Genomic DNA, 17,428 nt, shown 5'->3' on the forward strand with positions numbered 1-17,428 from the left:
GATTACATGAAGATACAAGCAAGATAAGAATCAGCGAGGGTAGTGCGGCAGGGAGACACTGTGTCACCAAGCTTGTCACTGTGACTCTTGAAGGGTTGTTCAAGTCATTGAATTGGAAAGAAAAAGGAAATTAACAGTAAATATTTGAGCCACCTACAATTTACAGATGTTATTTTTGCAACAAATCCGAGATTTCCTCGAAGCTAGTAAGGACAAGGGCCTCCATATGAATCTCCGCAAGACCACAGTTCAGCAAATGTGTCAACTCTACAAAGAACAAAATAAATGGGATCGAACTAAAAGTCGAAGACCATTGTCTACCTTGGACAGCAAGTATCAATTGATGGGAACCTTCTAAATGAAATCAATAGGAGAATGAAGGTGGGATGGAGGCATCTGGAAGAAACAAGACCATCTTGCAAGGGAACATCCACTGTACCTCGGTGTTTTGACCAGTGGGTATTAACCTGAAAAGCCCCGAAAAAGAATGAAGCGGTTCGAAAGCAAACGCCCTATATTCTGCCCATATCATTTTGTACCCTGACTCTATAACGAAACACTATATCTTGCCCATATAGCTCCTTACCTTGCCGTGCTACTTTATATCCTGCCCCCTATAACTTTCCTTGCTTGGTGTGCCCTCTTCTGTCTTTTGCAGCTGACAGATGATGTGAAACGAGAGAAGGAGAAAGAGCCGGAGAAGATAGAGAGAGCAGAGCCAGCTGCCCCCAGGAAACGGTTTGAGGAGGAGCACATGGACAGTGACAGTGACAGTGACGACGAGGTGAGGGCAAAATGACAAACAAGGAGGGGGACAGTGACTCCCCACCTAATGATGCCTCCCTCCCCCACCAATGGTTCTGTCCTCCTGCCCCCCTAATGGTGCTCTCCGCCCGACACCGTAATGGTGCTCACTTCATGTCACCGTAATGGTGCTCACTTCATGTCACCGTAATGGTGCTCACTTCATGTCACCGTAATGGTGCTCACTTCATGTCACCGTAATGGTGCTCTACTCTACCCCCCCCTTAATTGTACTTCCCCCTCTTCCCCGCTCCCCCCCCCCCCCCAATGGTGCTCTCCTCCCCCCCCTGGTGTTGCTCTCCTATCCCCGCCCCCCAAATGGTTCTCTTTCTCCCCCTCAAATCTCCCCACCCACCCAATGGCGCACCCCCCACCCCCTTTTAATGGCGGTATCGCTCTGCCCCCAATGTATCTTTCTCTCTAGGAAAAGAAGCACGATGCTCCCAAAATATCTAAGAAGAAGCTGAGGAGGATGAATAGGTTCACTGTGGCAGAACTGAAACAGGTGAGGAGAGGCTGGGGAGGTAATAAGGGGGGGGGGGGTGAAGATGGTGGGAGTGCGGTTTGAGACTTCTCTGTCGGTGGGGAGGGAATGTTATCTCCTCTAAGGCTGTCTCTAGATCTCAGTCTCTTCCCCCCCCCCCAATCTCCAGCTGGTGTCCCGGCCAGACGTGGTGGAGATGCACGATGTCACCGCTCAAGATCCCAAACTTCTCGTCCACCTGAAAGGGTCACGGAACTCTGTCCCCGTCCCTCGCCACTGGTGCTTCAAGCGCAAATACCTGCAGGGCAAGCGAGGCATAGAGAAGCCGCCATTCCAGCTCCCGGACTTCATCAAGAGGACAGGGATCCAGGAGATGAGGGAGGCCCTGCAGGAGAAGGTGAGAGGGGGGTGGGGTTACAGGAAGTGTCATTACCAGGTCCTCAACTCTCCCTCATTCATTCTTGTCCCTCTCTTCCCTTCCTACCCCTTCTGCGTCCCTCGGCTTCCCGCCCCGTCTCGCGCCTCTCGCGGCCCCTGTCTCGCGCCAATCGCGGCCCCCGTCTCGCGCCTCTCGCGGCCCGGTCCTCTCTCACTCCCCACACCCGCGGCCCCCGTCTCGCGCCTCGCGGCCCCCGTCTCGCCTCTCGCGGCCCTGTCCTCTCTCGCCTCTCGCGGCCCTGTCCTCTCTCGCTCCCCACACCCGCGCCCCCCGTCTCGCGCCTCTCGCGGCCCTGTCCTCTCTCGCTCCCCACACCCGCGCCCCCCGTCTCGCGCCTCTCGCGGCCCTGTCCTCTCTCGCTCCCCACACCCGCGCCCCCCGTCTCGCGCCTCTCGCGGCCCTGTCCTCTCTCGCTCCCCACACCCCCGTCTCCCGCCTCTCGCGGCCCTGTCCTCTCTCGCTCCCCACACCCGCGCCCCCAGCCTCGCGCCTCTCGCGGCCCTGTCCTCTCTCGCTCCCCACACCCGCGGCCCCCGTCTCGCGCGGCCCTGTCCTCTCTCGCTCCACACACCCGCGGCCCCCGTCTCGCGCCTCGCGGCCCCCGTCTCGCGGCCCTGTCCTCTCTCGCCTCTCGCGGCCCTGTCCTCTCTCGCTCCCCACACCCGCGCCCCCCGTCTCGCGCCTCTCGCGGCCCTGTCCTCTCTCGCTCCCCACACCCGAGGCCCCCGTCTCGCGCCTCTCGCGGCCCTGTCCTCTCTCGCTCCCCACACCCGCGGCCCCCGTCTCGCGCCTCTCGCGGCCTTGTCCACTCTCGCTCCCCACACCCGCGGCCCTCTCTCACGCCTTCTTGTCCCCTAGGAGGAGCAGAAGACCATGAAGTCCAAGATGAGGGAGAAAGTGCGGCCCAAGATGGGCAAAATAGACATAGACTATCAGAAGCTGCACGATGCTTTCTTCAAGTGGCAGAGCAAGCCCAAACTGACCATACACGGGGACCTGTACTACGAGGTGAGAGCACACCAAGCTCCACACGCGTGTACACACGCGACATTAAGTGTACTAACTGACTCTAACACATTGCCCCTCTCCCCCCTCCATTCTCTCTTCCTCCCCCCTCCTCCCTCTCGCAGGGTAAGGAATTTGAGACTCGTCTGAAAGAGAAGAAGCCGGGAGACCTTTCTGATGAGCTGCGGATCACTCTCGGGATGCCAGTGGGGGTGGTGAGACTACGTTTTGTGTTCAAGAACAATCCCACCTCGTGTCTCACGTGGGATCCCGTGTCTCACCTGTGGGATTATGTGGGCTCTCGTGTCTCACCTGCGGGATTATGTGGGATCCCGTGTCTCACCTGTGGGATTATGTGGGCTCTCGTGTCTCACCTGCGGGATTATGTGGGCTCTCGTGTCTCACCTGTGGGATTATGTGGGATCTCGTGTCTCACCTGTGGGATTATGTGGGCTCTCGTGTCTCACCTGTGGGATTATGTGGGCTCTCGTGTCTCACCTGTGGGATTATGTGGGCTCTCGTGTCTCACCTGTGGGATTATGTGGGATCTCGTGTCTCACCTGTGGGATTATGTGGGCTCTCGTGTCTCACCTGTGGGATTATGTGGGCTCTCGTGTCTCACCTGTGGGATTATGTGGGATCTCGTGTCTCACCTGTGGGATTATGTGGGCTCTCGTGTCTCACCTGTGGGATTATGTGGGCTCTCGTGTCTCACCTGTGGGATTATGTGGGATCTCGTGTCTCACCTGTGGGATCTCGTGTCTCACCTGTGGGATTATGTGGGCTCTCGTGTCTCACCTGTGGGATTATGTGGGATCCCGTGTCTCACCTGTGGGATTATGTGGGCTCTCGTGTCTCACCTGTGGGATTATGTGGGCTCTCGTGTCTCACCTGTGGGATTATGTGGGCTCACGTGTCTCACCTGTGGGATTATGTGGGCTCTTGTGTCTCACCTGTGGGATTATGTGGGCTCTCGTGTCTCACCTGTGGGATTATGTGGGCTCACGTGTCTCACCTGTGGGATTATGTGGGCTCACGTGTCTCACCTGTGGGATTATGTGGGCTCTCGTCTCTGACGTTTCTCTCCTTTTCTTTATTTCAGAACTCTCACAAGGTGCCCCCCCCCTGGCTAATTGCGATGCAAAGATACGGGCCCCCCCCATCTTACCCCAACCTCAAAATCCCAGGGTTGAACTCCCCCATCCCAGAGGTGAGACCCCCGCCCCCTCTCTCTACTCCCCGCCCCCTCTCTCTACTCCCCGTCCTCTCTCTCTACTCCCCGTCCTCTCTCTCTACTCCCCGCCCTCTCTCTCTACTCCCCGCCCTCTCTCTCTACTCCCCGTCCTCTCTCTCTACTCCCCGCCCTCTCTCTCTACTCCCCGCCCTCTCTCTCTACTCCCTGCCCCCTCTCTCTACTCCCTGCCCCCTCTCTCTACTCCCAGCCCCCTCTCTCTACTCCCAGCCCCCTCTCTCTACTCCCAGCCCCCTCTCTCTACTCCCAGCCCCCTCTCTCTACTCCCAGCCCCCTCTCTCTACCCCCCCGCCCTCATTCTCTAACCCCCGCCCTCATTCTCTGTTCTATGCCCCCAGGGCTGCTCCTTTGGATATCATGCTGGGGGGTGGGGAAAGCCCCCTGTGGATGAGATGGGGAAACCCCTTTATGGAGATGTGTTTGGGACCAATGCCTCAGACTTCCAGGTAAGGGTTTACATATATGCACGTGTGTGTGTGTGTGTGTGTGTGTGTGTGTGTGTGTGTGTGTGTGTGTGTGTGTATCTAGATAAATCACTATCTTTATATTAATTCTCATATATACGTGTGTGTGTGTGTGTGTATCTCTACATCTATATAGTAACACACACGTTATGTATGTTTATCTCCAATATTAACACCCACAGAATAAGAATGAGGAGGAGGATATAGACCGGACCCCGTGGGGGGAGCTTGAATTGTCCGATGATGAATCTTCTTCAGAGGAGGAGGACGAGGAGAGCGATGAAGAGAAACCGGATGAGACTGGATTTATTACTCCCGCTGACAGGTGAGGGGTGGGCTAGGGCAACCTGGGGGTGCAGGGGGTGTATAACCTGGGGGTGCAGGGGGTGTATAACCTGGGGGTGCAGGGGGTGGATAACCTGGGGGTGCAGGGGGTGGATAACCTGGGCTTGATCAGTTGGATACCACATATGGTGATGTAATCTGGTGTGAGAAGGTTGGGGGGGGAGGCGTGTCTGGTGTGAGAAGGTTGGGGGGGGAGGCGTGTCTGGTGTGAGAAGGTTGGGGGGGGCGTGTCTGGTGTGAGAAGGGTGGGGGTGGGCTTGTCTGGTGTGAGAAGGGGGGGGGGGGTGTATCTGATCTCTTACCCCTCTGCTTGGTCGGATTTACCCCTGGGGTGGGATGTATTGTGTGTGACATGATGGGGGATATCTGATCTCTTACCCCTCTGCTTGGTCGGATTTACCCCTGGGGTGGGATGTATTGTGTGAGACATGATGGGGGATATCTGATCTCTTGCCCATAATTACCCAGGTTTTGGGGAGTATTATTGTGTATGTGTTGTAATCTCTCTCTCGTTGTTCTGGGCAGTGGTCTCATTACCCCCGGGGGCTTCTCCTCGGTTCCTGCTGGCATGGAGACCCCCGAGCTGATTGAGCTTAGGAAGAAGAAGATAGAAGAAGCCATGGATGGGTGAGGCCCTCTCCTCCTGTAATATATCCCATCTCCCTCCTGTGTTTTTCTCCTCCCTGTTACATTATGTCTCCCTGAAGTTACTTGCCCTTCTGCACCTTGCAATCTCCCCCCTCCACCTGCTGTGCTCCTGCCCTGTGTATTTAATTAGCTGCTCCTCTTTTCTTGTAACTGCCCCCCTTAGATCTTGCCAAACTAACCTTATTAGTTTCTTTGAGGAGGTAAGTAGGAATTTAGACCAGGGTAATGCAGTTGATGTGGTCTACTTAGATTTTGCAAAGGCTTTTGATACGGTTTCACACAAGAGGTTGGTGTACACAATAAAGCAAATTGGACTCAGTAATAATATATGCACCTGGATTGAAAACTGGTTAAAGGACAGACAACAGGGGGTTGTCATACATGGAACTTTTTCAGGTTGGGCTAAAGTCGTGAGTGGAGTACCCCAGGGATCGGTACTGGGACCCCTGCTTTTTAACTTGTTTATTAATGACCTTGAGGTTGGGATCGAGAGCAAAGTCTCCATCTTTGCTGATGATACTAAGTTGTGTAAGGTAATAGAATCAGAGCAGGATGTAATTTCTCTTCAGAAGGACATGGAGAGACTGTAAACGTGGGCAGGTAAATGGCAGATGAGGTTTAATACAGATAAATGTAAGGTTATGCATTTGGGAAGCAAGAATAAAAAGGCGACTTACAAATTAAATGGAGATAAATTGGGGGAATCCTTGATGGAGAAGGATTTAGGAGTGCTTGTAGACAGCAGGCTTAGCAATAGTGCCCAATGTCATGCAGTAGCTGCAAAGGCAAACAAGATCTTATCTTGCATCAAACGGGCAATGGATGGAAGGGAAGTAAACATAATTATGCCCCTTTACAAAGCATTAGTAAGACCACACCTTGAATATGGAGTATAATTTTGGGCACCAATCCTAAGAAAAGACATTATGGAACTAGAGAGAGTGCAGAGAAGAGCCACCAAATTAATAAAGGGGATGGACATTCTAACTTATGAGGGGAGGCTACATAAATTAGATTTATTTACATTAGAAAAGAGGTGTCTAAGAGGGGATATGATAAATATATACAAATATATTCAGGGACAGAACAAGGAGCTTTCAAAAGAACTATTCATCCCACGGGCAGTACAAAGGACTCGGGGCCATCCCTTAAGGTTGGAGGAAAGGAGATTTCACCAGCAACAAAGGAAAGGGTTCTTTACAGTAAGGGCAGTTACAATGTGGAATTCATTACCCATGGAGACTGTGATGGCAGATACAATAGATATGTTCAAAAAAAGGTTGGACATCTTTTTAGATGGGAAAGGTATACCGGGATATACCAAATAAGTATACATGGGAAGGATGTTGATCCAGGGATTAATCCGATTGCCAATTCTTGGAGTCAGGAAGGAATTAATTTTTCCCCTTAATGGGGTTTTTGTTTGCCTTCCTCTGGATCAATAAGTAAGTATAGATATAGGATAAAGTATCTGTTGTCTAAATTTAGCATAGGTTGAACTTGATGGACGGAAGTCTTTTTTCAACCTCATCTACTATGTAACTATGTAACTATGTAACTATGTAACTATGTAACTATGTATAAATGTGCCCCTCACTGCCTCTCAATTGCCTTTGCTCCTGGGCAGAATCCTCCTCCCATTCTCTCCAATCTGCCTCCTGTCGTATTGGTAGTAGTAGTTGTGTGTGCGTCTCTGTCTCTGTGTGCGTCTCTGCCTGTGTGTGTGTGTGTGTGTCTCTGCCTGTGTGTGTGTGTGTGTGTCTGCCTGTGTGTGTGTCTCTGCCTGTGTGTGTGTGTGTGTGTGTGTGTGTGTGTGTCTCTGCCTGTGTGTGTGTGTGTCTCTGCCTGTGTGTGTGTGTGTGTGTGTGTCTCTCTGCCTGTGTGTGTGTGTGTCTCTGCCTGTGTGTGTGTGTGTGTGTCTCTGCCTGTGTGTGTGTGTGTGTGTGTGTCTCTGCCTGTGTGTGTGTGTCTCTGCCTGTGTGTGTGTGTGTCTCTGCCTGTGTGTGTGTGTGTCTCTGCCTGTGTGTGTGTGTGTCTCTGCCTGTGTGTGTGTGTGTGTGTGTGTGTCTGCCTGTGTGTGTGTGTCTCTGCTTGTGTGTGTGTGTCTCTGCCTGTGTGTGTGTGTCTCTGCCTGTGTGTGTGTGTCTCTGCCTGCGTGTGTGTGTCTCTGCCTGCCTGTGTGTGTGTCTGTGTCTCTGCCTGTGTGTGTGTCTGTGTCTCTGCCTGTGTGTGTGTGTCTGTGCCTCTGCCTGTGTGTGTGTGTCTGTGCCTCTGCCTGTGTGTGTGTGTCTGTGCCTGTGTGCCTCTGCCTCTGCCTCTGCCTGTGTGTCTGTGTCTCTGCCGGTGTGTCTGTGTCTGTGTCTCTGCCTGTGTGTGTGTCTGTGTCTGTGTCTGTGTCTATGCCTGTCTGTGTCTGTGTCTCTGCCTGTGTGTGTGTGTGTGTCTCTGCCTGTGTGTGTGTGTCTCTGCCTGTGTGTGTGTGTGTGTCTCTGCCTGTGTGTGTGTGTGTCTGCCTGTGTGTGTGTGTGTGTGTGTCTCTGCCTGTGTGTGTGTGTCTCTGCCTGTGTGTGTGTGTCTCTGCCTGTGTGTGTGTGTCTCTGCCTGTGTGTGTGTGTGTGTCTCTGCCTGTGTGTGTGTGTGTGTGTGTGTGTGTGTCTCTGCCTGTGTGTGTGTGTGTCTGCCTGTGTGTGTGTGTCTGCCTGTGTGTGTGTGTGTCTGCCTGTGTGTGTGTGTGTCTCTGCCTGTGTGTGTGTGTGTGTCTCTGCCTGTGTGTGTGTCTCTGCCTGTGTGTGTGTCTCTGCCTGTGTGTGTCTCTGCCTGTGTGTGTCTCTGCCTGTGTGTGTGTGTGTGTCTCTGCCTGTGTGTGTGTGTGTGTGTGTGTGTGTGTGTGTGTGTGTGTCTCTGCCTGTGTGTGTGTGTGTGTGTGTGTGTCTCTGCCTGTGTGTGTGTGTGTGTGTGTGTGTGTGTGTGTGTCTCTGCCTGTGTGTGTGTCTCTGCCTGTGTGTGTGTGCGTGTGTGTCTCTGCCTGTGTGTGTGTGTCTCTGCCTGTGTGTGTGTGTGTCTCTGCCTGTGTGTGTGTGTGTGTGTCTCTGCCTGTGTGTGTGTCTCTACCTGTGTGTGTGTCTCTGCCTGTGTGTGTGTCTCTGCCTGTGTGTGTGTGTGTGTGTGTGTCTCTGCCTGTGTGTGTGTCTCTGCCTGTGTGTGTGTGTGTCTCTGCCTGTGTGTGTGTGTGTGTGTGTGTGTGTGTGTCTGTGTCTCTGCCTGTGTGTCTGTGTCTCTGCCTGTGTGTGTCTGTGTCTATGCCTGTCTGTGTGTGTGTGTGTCTCTGCCTATGTGTGTGTCTGCCTGTGTGTGTGTGTGTCTCTGCCTGTGTGTCTGTGTCTCTGCCTGTGTGTGTGTGTCTGTGTCTCTGCCTGTGTGTGTGTGTGTCTCTGCCTGTGTGTGCGTGTGTCTCTGCCTGTGTGTGTGTGTGTCTCTGCCTGTGTGTGTGTGTGTCTCTGCCTGTGTGTGTGTGTGTCTCTGCCTGTGTGTGTGTGTGTCTCTGCCTGTGTGTGTGTGTCTCTGCCTGTGTGTGTGTGTATGTGTGTCTTTGCCTGTGTGTGTGTGTGTGTGTCTTTGCCTGTGTGTGTCTCTGCCTGTGTGTGTGTGTCTGTGCCTGTGTGTGTCTCTGTGCCTGTGTGTGTCTCTGTGCCTGTGTGTGTCTCTGTGCCTGTGTGTGTCTCTGTGCCTGTGTGTGTCTCTGTGCCTGTGTGTGTGTGTCTCTGCCTGTGTGTGTGTGTGTCTCTGCCTGTGTGTGTGTGTCTCTGCCTGTGTGTGTGTGTCTCTGCCTGTGTGTGTGTCTCTGCCTGTGTGTCTGTGTCTCTGCCTGTGTGTGTGTGTCTCTGCCTGTGTGTGTGTGTCTGTGTCTCTGCCTGTGTGTGTGTGTGTCTCTGCCTGTGTGTGTGTGTCTGTGTCTCTGCCTGTGTGTGTGTGTCTGTGTCTCTGCCTGTGTGTGTCTGTGTGTCTGCCTGTGTGTGTGTGTCTTTGCCTGTGTGTGTTTCTGTGTCTCTGCCTGTGTGTCTGTGTCTGTGTCTCTGCCTGTGTGTGTCTGTGTCTCTGCCTGTGTGTGTGTGTGTCTGTGTCTCTGCCTGTGTGTGTCTGTGTGTCTGTGTCTCTGCCTGTGTGTGTCTGTGTGTCTGTGTCTCTGCCTGTGTGTGTCTATGTCTGTCTCTGCCTGTGTGTGTCTGTGTCTCTGCCTGTGTGTGTCTGTGTCTCTGCCTGTGTGTGTGTGTGTCTGTGTGTGTGTGTCTGTGTGTGTCTGTGTCTCTGCCTGTGTGTGTTTGTGTGTGTGTGTGTCTGTGTCTGTGTCTCTGCCTGTGTGTGTCTGTGTCTCTGCCTGTGTGTGTCTGTGTCTCTGCCTGTGTGTGTTTGTGTGTGTGTGTGTGTCTCTGCCTGTGTGTGTGTGTCTTTGCCTGTGTATGTGTGTCTCTGCCGGTGTGTGTGTGTGTGTGTGTGTGTGTGTGTCTGTGTCTCTGCCTGTGTGTGTGTCTGTGTCTCTGCCTGTGTGTGTCTGTGTCTCTGCCTGTGTGTGTGTTTGTGTGTGTGTGTGTGTCTCTGCCTGTGTATGTGTGTCTCTGCCGGTGTGTGTGTGTGTGTGTGTGTGTGTGTGTGTGTGTGTCTGTGTCTCTGCCTGTGTGTGTGTGTCTCTGCCTGTGTGTCTGTGTGTGTGTGTGTCTCTGCCTGTGTGTGTCTCTGCCTGTGTGTGTGTGTGTGTGTCTGTGTCTGTGTCTGTGTCTCTGCCTGTGTGTGTGTGTGTGTGTGTGTCTCTGCCTGTGTGTGTGTCTGTGTCTCTGCCTGTGTGTGTGTGTGTGTGTCTCTGCGCGCGCGTGTTTGTGTGTGTGTTTGTGTGTGTCTGTGTCTCTGCCGGTGTGTGTGTGTGTCTGTGTGTGTGTGTGTGTGTCTGTGTCTGTGTCTCTGCCTGTGTGTGTGTCTGTGTCTCTGCCTGTGTGTGTGTCTGTGTGTGTCTGTGTCTCTGCCTGTGTGTGTTTGTGTGTGTCTGTGTCTCTGCCTGTGTGTGTGTGTGTCTCTGCCTGTGTGTCTGTGTGTGTGTGTGTGTGTGTGTCTCTGCCTGTGTGTGTGTCTGTGTGTGTGTGTGTGTGTCTGTGTCTCTGCCTGTGTGTGTGTGTGTGTGTGTGTCTCTGCCTGTGTGTGTGTGTGTGTGTGTCTCTGCCTGTGTGTGTGTGTCTGTGTCTCTGCCTGTGTGTGTGTCTGTGTCTCTGCCTGTGTGTGTGTCTGTCTCTGCGCGCGTGTGTGTGTGTGTTTGTGTGTGTCTGTGTCTCTGCGTGTGTCTGTGTCTGTGTCTGTGTCTGTGTCTCTGCGTGTGTGTGTGTGTGTGTTTGTGTGTGTGTGTGTGTGTGTTTGTCTGTGTCTGTGTCTCTGCCTGTGTGTGTGTGTCTGTGTCTCTGCCTGTGTGTGTGTGTGTGTGTGTGTGTGTGTCTGTGTCTGTGTCTGTGTCTCTGCCTCCTGTGTGTCTGTGTGTCTGTGTGTCTGTGTGTCTGTGTGTCTGTGTGTCTGTGTGTCTGTGTGTCTGTGTGTCTGTCTCTGCCTGTGTGTGTGTGTCTCTGCCTGTGTGTGTGTGTCTCTGCCTGTGTGTGTGTCTGTGTGTGTGTGTCTGTGTGTGTGTGTCTGTGTCTGTGTGTGTGTGTCTGTGTGTGTCTCTGCCTGTGTGTGTGTGTGTGTGTGTGTGTCTGTGTGTGTGCCTGTGCCTGTGCCTGTGCCTGTGCCTGTCTGCCCGCAGTTAATTAATTGCCTCCCCCCCCCTTCTTGTAACCCCCACAGTACGGAGACACCGCAGCTCTTCACTGTGCTGCCAGAAAAGAGAACAGCAACAGTGGGCGGAGCTATGATGGGCTCCACCCACATATATGACATCAATACGGTGAGGGGAGGACAGGAGAGGCAGAGATGTGGGGGGGGGGACAGGAGAGGCGGAGATGTGGGGAGGGGAGGACAGGAGAGGCGGAGATGTGGGGGGGAGGACAGGAGAGGCGGAGATGTGGGGAGGGGAGGACAGGAGAGGCAGAGATGTGGGGGGGAGGACAGGAGAGGCGGAGATGTGGGGAGGGGAGGACAGGAGAGGCAGAGATGTGGGGGGGAGGACAGGAGAGGCGGAGATGTGGGGAGGGGAGGACAGGAGAGGCGGAGATGTGGGGGGGGACAGGAGAGGCGGAGATGTTGGGGGAGAGGCTGAGATGTGGGGGGGGGACAGGAGAGGCGGAGATGTGGGGGGGGGGACAGGAGAGGCGGAGATGTGGGGGGGGGGACAGGAGAGGCGGAGATGTGGGGGGGGGGACAGGAGAGGCGGAGATGTGGGGGGGAGGACAGGAGAGGCGGAGATGTGGGGGGGAGGACAGGAGAGGCGGAGATGTGGGGGGGGACAGGAGAGGCGGAGATGTGGGGGGGGGGACAGGAGAGGCGGAGATGTGGGGGGGAGGACAGGAGAGGCGGAGATGTGGGGGGGAGGACAGGAGAGGCGGAGATGTGGGGGGGAGGACAGGAGAGGCGGAGATGTGGGGGGGAGGACAGGAGAGGGGGAGATGTGGGGGGGAGGACAGGAGAGGCGGAGATGTGGGGGGGAGGACAGGAGAGGCGGAGATGTGGGGGGGGAGGACAGGAGAGGCAGAGATGTGGGGGGAGGACAGGAGAGGCAGAGATGTGGGGGGGAGGACAGGAGAGGCGGAGATGTGGGGGGGAGGACGGGAGAGGCGGAGATGTGGGGGGAGGACAGGAGAGGCTGAGATGTGGGGGGGAGGACAGGAGAGGCGGAGATGTGGGGGGGAGAACAGGAGAGGCGGAGATGTGGGGGAGGACAGGAGAGGCGGAGATGTGGGGGGGGGACAGGAGAGGCGGAGATGTGGGGGGGAGGACAGGAGAGGCAGATATGGGGGGGGCAGGAGAGGCGGAGATGTGGGGGGAGGACAGGAGAGGCGGAGATGTGGGGGGGGAGGACAGGAGAGGCTGAGATGTTGGGGGGAGGACAGGAGAGGCGGAGATGGGGGGGACAGGAGAGGCGGAGATGTGGGGGGGGGGAGGACAGGAGAGGCGGAGATGTGGGGGGGGGGAGGACAGGAGAGGCGGAGATGTGGGGGAGGACAGGAGAGGCGGAGATGTGGGGGAGGGCAGGAGATGCGGAGATGTGGGGGGGAGACAGGAGAGGCGGAGATGTGGGGGGGGGGACAGGAGAGGCGGAGATGTGGGGGGGGAGGACAGGAGAGGCGGAGATGTGGGGGGGGGGAAGGACAGGAGATGGGTGGGGGGACAGGAGAGGCGGAGATGTGGGGGGGGGGACAGGAGAGGCGGAGATGTGGGGGGGGGACAGGAGAGGCGGAGATGTGGGGGGGGGACAGGAGAGGCGGAGATGTGGGGGGGGGACAGGAGAGGCGGAGATGTGGGGGGGGACAGGAGAGGCGGAGATGTGGGGGGGGGGGAAGGACAGGAGATGTGGGGGGGGGGGGACAGGAGAGGCGGAGATGTGGGGGGGGGACAGGAGAGGCGGAGATGTGGGGGGGGGACAGGAGAGGCGGAGATGTGGGGGGGGACAGGAGAGGCGGAGATGTGGGGGGGGGGAGGACAGGAGAGGCGGAGATGTGGGGGGGGGGACAGGAGAGGCGGAGATGTGGGGGGGAGGACAGGAGAGGCGGAGATGTGGGGGGGGGAAGGACAGGAGATGTGGGGGGGTGGACAGGAGAGGCGGAGATGTTGGGGGGAGGACAGGAGAGGCGGAGATGTGGGGGGAGGACAGGAGAGGCGGAGATGTGGGGGGGAGGACAGGAGAGGCAGAGATGTGGGGGGGTGGAGATGGGGGGGGCAGGAGGAGGTGCAGATGTTTGCAGCAGAGTTCTATAGAGGAAGTTTAGGTCTTTGAAGCTCTAACTGGTTCTATTTCCCCCCCCCAGGCCATGTCCCGCAGGGGTGCCCCCACTGAGCCACAGGGGGTAGAAGTTGCTTTGGCCCCTGAAGAACTGGAACTAGATCCCTCAGCGATGACCCAAAAATATGAAGAACGGGTGAGAGAAGCCCAAGAGCAAGTACAGAAAGAGGACTTCAGTGATATGGTGGCAGAACACGCAGCCAAACAGAAGGTATGTACATACATATATATATATAACGTTTATACAGGGGGTAGAAACACGGACACACAAGGGGTTTATGCGCACGTAAGACGTTATGGTTAATAAGGGGACATGTACTGGTATGTTATACTATTACAGACCTGATCTGCCCCTAAAATCGGCCCTTATGACTGTAAGGTGTGACATCACAGCGTGCTGTGTATATCAATACACAAGGTGTTGATCTTTATTGGTCATTCATCCCCCTCGGTCATTCTCTTCCCCCCCCCTCCCCCCCTTCAATCTCCTTTCTCCCTCCCCCCTCTTGACCAGTCTCCTGTCCTATTTCCATTCCCCTTTCGTTCTTTTTAACTCTCTCATTGTGTTATCCCTGCAGCAGAAGAAAAGGAAGGGGCAGCCACAGGATTCCCGTTCAGGAGGCAAGAAATACAAAGAGTTCAAGTTCTGAGCGCCCTTCTCCCCTCCCCCATCCCCCTGCTCCATCTTTCCCCCTCCTGCCCACATTTTTATTTCTAATAAAACCCATTTCATGGTCTTTCCCATTTCTACCAACCTTATTTAGTCTGTGTGTGTCTCAACATCAATGGGTAGAGGCAGAGTACACACATCGCAGTTCGTTCTACCAAACGCAGGAACTAGAGTGGGTCCCACACACCTAGACAAATGTGAAAACATACGACATAACTTTACAAATGTATAATTCACACGTCATTTAGAATTCAATTAACCATTTTTATAATCATCTCTAGAACTGTCTCACTACAATCTACATTTACCTTTTAATTCCCCAAACATTCAAACTTTGCATGTCCGTTTTTTATAACTTGCCCAAATTGCATAGATGTCTCACTAATCCCCCTGGCTGACCCATTATCTCCGGAATGGGGTCAGTGATGTCCAATTTATCCCATTGTGTGGATTATTATCTTGACCAAACATTGGAACATTCTCCCTGGGGATCTCGTTTTGGGCAAACATCTCCTCCGCAAAGCTCAATCTGTCGCTTATAGAAGAGTCAATCATTTTAAACACATCAAACCATCTGATCATTTCAGATGTAACCGGTTTAGGCGTGTAATTGCAATTGGCTGTGGGAGGCTGTTAATACGGTCGAGACGCGCGCACACGGCTGTGAGCGGTGACGCTGCCAAGCCAATCAAAGCGTGGCTGGGATAGGCTGGGGGGGGGGGGGGAATCACTGGGGCAGGAGGAGCAGGGCAAGCTCTGCATCTTCAGGTGTAAAGGTCTGTGGTAGTCAGTCCCGAGTCCCGAACATGACAGGTGGGGTGTGAGAGAGGAGGAGACGCAAGAAAGAAAAATACATCCGATGGAATACGAGACGCGTAGTGAGCAGGTCTCTGCCGCTGGGATTCACTAACCGCCGACGCAGCCTGATCTACCCCTCAGAGGGGGGAGGTCTCTTAGGGGAGGAAGGGGGTGGTAGGAATCACTGAGGGAGAAAGGGGGAGAAGAGGAGTGGGACTGGTATTGATGTGTCTTAGGCTATGGCCCCATTGCACGTGTCCGCACGGCTGTCTTGCTTGCCGGCGACGCGTGCAACTCACTGCACCGCGATCTGCGGTCTGCAGGAAACGTTTTTCGGAACGGGGGGGCGTGACCAAACGGGTCGGGTGGGCGGGGCCATGATGAGGGGGGGCGCGGCCATGAGGTGAGTCCGTGTGCTGGAGTGACATATCTCCAGTTTAATCGGGTGCTGTAAAGTCCCGTCCACCGCCTGCCTCTCCCCCCTCAGTTTGCCCTGAAGCGGGGCCCCGTCCCCAGGCCCTGCATGTAAATGAGTGCAGCCTCCCTGCTCCCCGAAGCCTCCCCTCCTCTCCTCATTGCCAGGGGTTCCCCCGTGCATCTGCTTACACTGCAGACTACGAAGAGTCAAAAAGCCGGCAAAAAAAAAAAAATCAGGCCGCCTCCCTACGAGCTCCTTCCCTGCTCACCTCCTCATTGGCTAATACGCGCACCACGTGCCTCGTCAACGCTCCAGAACACCTTCTTCTGGTAGCGCTGGCAGGCTGACGCGTCACAGCACGTAGTGAGCCCCGGAGGGAGGAGGCAGCGGGGACCAATGGATTGCAGGTAAGGGGCTGGTGGCGCATGCGCAAGCACGCACCACCGGACGCAGCGGGACCAAGCCCTAAGAGGTTGGATGCAGGTTGAGCTTGTGGTTGTGTGTGAAGCCGGGTGTGATGTCATAGCCACGCCCACCTGTCACTCACAGCACAGACCTGTACACACAGAGTGTGCTTCACGAGCATTCGCACACGCGAGCGCGCCAACTATAAAACAAGCCCAAGATGTATCGCATGCACCTTTCTCAATGTAAAAAAAAAGCTGTGTGTGCTGTGCACGCACATAGTAAGTGAAACTTCTTTGACTTTTGTCACAGAAATTGTATTTGTGTTGGTTATGTTTTAATTAAAAATCAAAATACAAAAATACAAAATCAGTGCTCGTCTGGCTTCAGAGTATCGGCAAATCGGTGATAGGCTGGTAGGAAAATTCCCACGCGCTGATTGGCTGTAGCGGTTTGTGAATGGGACTGAAAATCCTATAAGAAACCTAGCAGCCAATCAGGTCGAGAGATTCTAAGCGCTAAGACAGCAGCGGCTGATTTGAATTGACCAAAAGATGCTCTGAGAGAAATAGACGCGAGCCGGCTTCAGAGATTTCAAGGCGAGAAATTTTCTAGGTCCCACTTTTCGGGGCCAAGTTCTCAGAACAGAACGTAGCAGTCGCGGCTGGAACTACAAGCCGAAAAGAGTACAAGGACATTTGGTACTATCTCCCGGTCAAGGGATTTTGGCATCTCCGGAGCAGATACAGCGGTGGCGTCTGGTAACGCATGCCGAGTTAAGTTCCAGGACTTTAGCGGGTACATCCGTTCAACCAAAGACTTTGTTTTAAGGACTATGAGCTAGGAAATGTTAGTTTTTTTTAACCCAGATCCCCAAGTAAGTGTGTTTTTCTCTGTATAATTGTAATCCACTGTGTGTACGTCTGTTTCAATGGAATAAATGACAATTTGTTTTACTCCTTGGTTTTGCTCAATGAATGATCCCGGTTTAAAGGTGTAATTGCCTGGTCTCCTGTGACAGGGATATATATACAACTGGCTACTGCTAATAAAATTAGATCTCTCTCCCTCTCTCTGCGGATTGTCAACAATTCTTCCAAGAACAGATTTTTCATTGCCCCTGCAATTGAGGATTGAGGATTGAGATAAATAAGTAATCAATACTAGAATAGGAGCCGAAAATTAGAATAGAATGAGTAGTCCCTCAGATCTAGGTGTACACACCGCCAAGCATCAATTAGTATGTGGTAGTGTACCAGCTATATAGGTTAGTGTATCTGTTATATGGGGTAATGTACCTGATATATGGGCTAGTGTACCTGCTATATGGGGTAGTGTAAAAAACAGAGTGTCACCAGGCGCTCCTACAGGTGTCAGGGATAAACAATAAAGCAGCAAAAAATGTAACGGGGAACAGAAAAAAAGTACAAACGGTTAACAGGATGCAGCTCAACCTTCACTGGATCTTCCTTGTTGATCCTTGGGGTGAAATGGTGTACAGAAGTCAGGGAGCGCAGTTCACCGATGAAGGAATATGTAAAACAAAACACAATAATAGTGCAACCCTGTCTGAAAGGGTTAAACCTAAATAGCCTTGCATCAGAGATATACAGATAAACCAGTTCCCTACTGCAAATGTAGCAGGTAGGTGAATAAGTTCCTTACTGCAGATGGTAATAGAAACCACTCAAATGAGGTGATGTGCAACAAAAACAATATATTATCCCGGAAGTGCTGTGATCGCGGATAGCAGAAGAGCCGCAAGACGCAGCGAATCCTGTACTACC

At 53.8% G+C, this 17,428-nt stretch overlaps 1 protein-coding gene across 1 annotated transcript in view; it reads left to right on the forward strand.

Moving 5' to 3' along the window:
• SF3B2 (splicing factor 3b subunit 2) overlaps nucleotides 1–14,087 on the forward strand; it is a 39,351-nt gene extending 25,264 nt beyond the window's left edge. The window contains exons 10-21 of the mRNA XM_075569778.1: nucleotides 659–784; nucleotides 1,229–1,309; nucleotides 1,458–1,685; nucleotides 2,586–2,735; nucleotides 2,858–2,947; nucleotides 3,835–3,942; nucleotides 4,323–4,430; nucleotides 4,631–4,773; nucleotides 5,319–5,420; nucleotides 11,259–11,358; nucleotides 13,376–13,561; nucleotides 13,929–14,087. Coding sequence (XP_075425893.1) covers nucleotides 659–784; nucleotides 1,229–1,309; nucleotides 1,458–1,685; nucleotides 2,586–2,735; nucleotides 2,858–2,947; nucleotides 3,835–3,942; nucleotides 4,323–4,430; nucleotides 4,631–4,773; nucleotides 5,319–5,420; nucleotides 11,259–11,358; nucleotides 13,376–13,561; nucleotides 13,929–14,000 — 1,494 coding nt within the window. The 3' untranslated portion in view covers nucleotides 14,001–14,087. The remainder of the gene's footprint in view (nucleotides 1–658; nucleotides 785–1,228; nucleotides 1,310–1,457; nucleotides 1,686–2,585; nucleotides 2,736–2,857; nucleotides 2,948–3,834; nucleotides 3,943–4,322; nucleotides 4,431–4,630; nucleotides 4,774–5,318; nucleotides 5,421–11,258; nucleotides 11,359–13,375; nucleotides 13,562–13,928) is intronic.
• The last annotated feature ends 3,341 nt before the right edge of the window (nucleotides 14,088–17,428 follow it).

This window comes from Ascaphus truei, chromosome 14 (assembly GCF_040206685.1).
Source record: "Ascaphus truei isolate aAscTru1 chromosome 14, aAscTru1.hap1, whole genome shotgun sequence".
Lineage (NCBI taxonomy): Eukaryota > Metazoa > Chordata > Amphibia > Anura > Ascaphidae > Ascaphus > Ascaphus truei.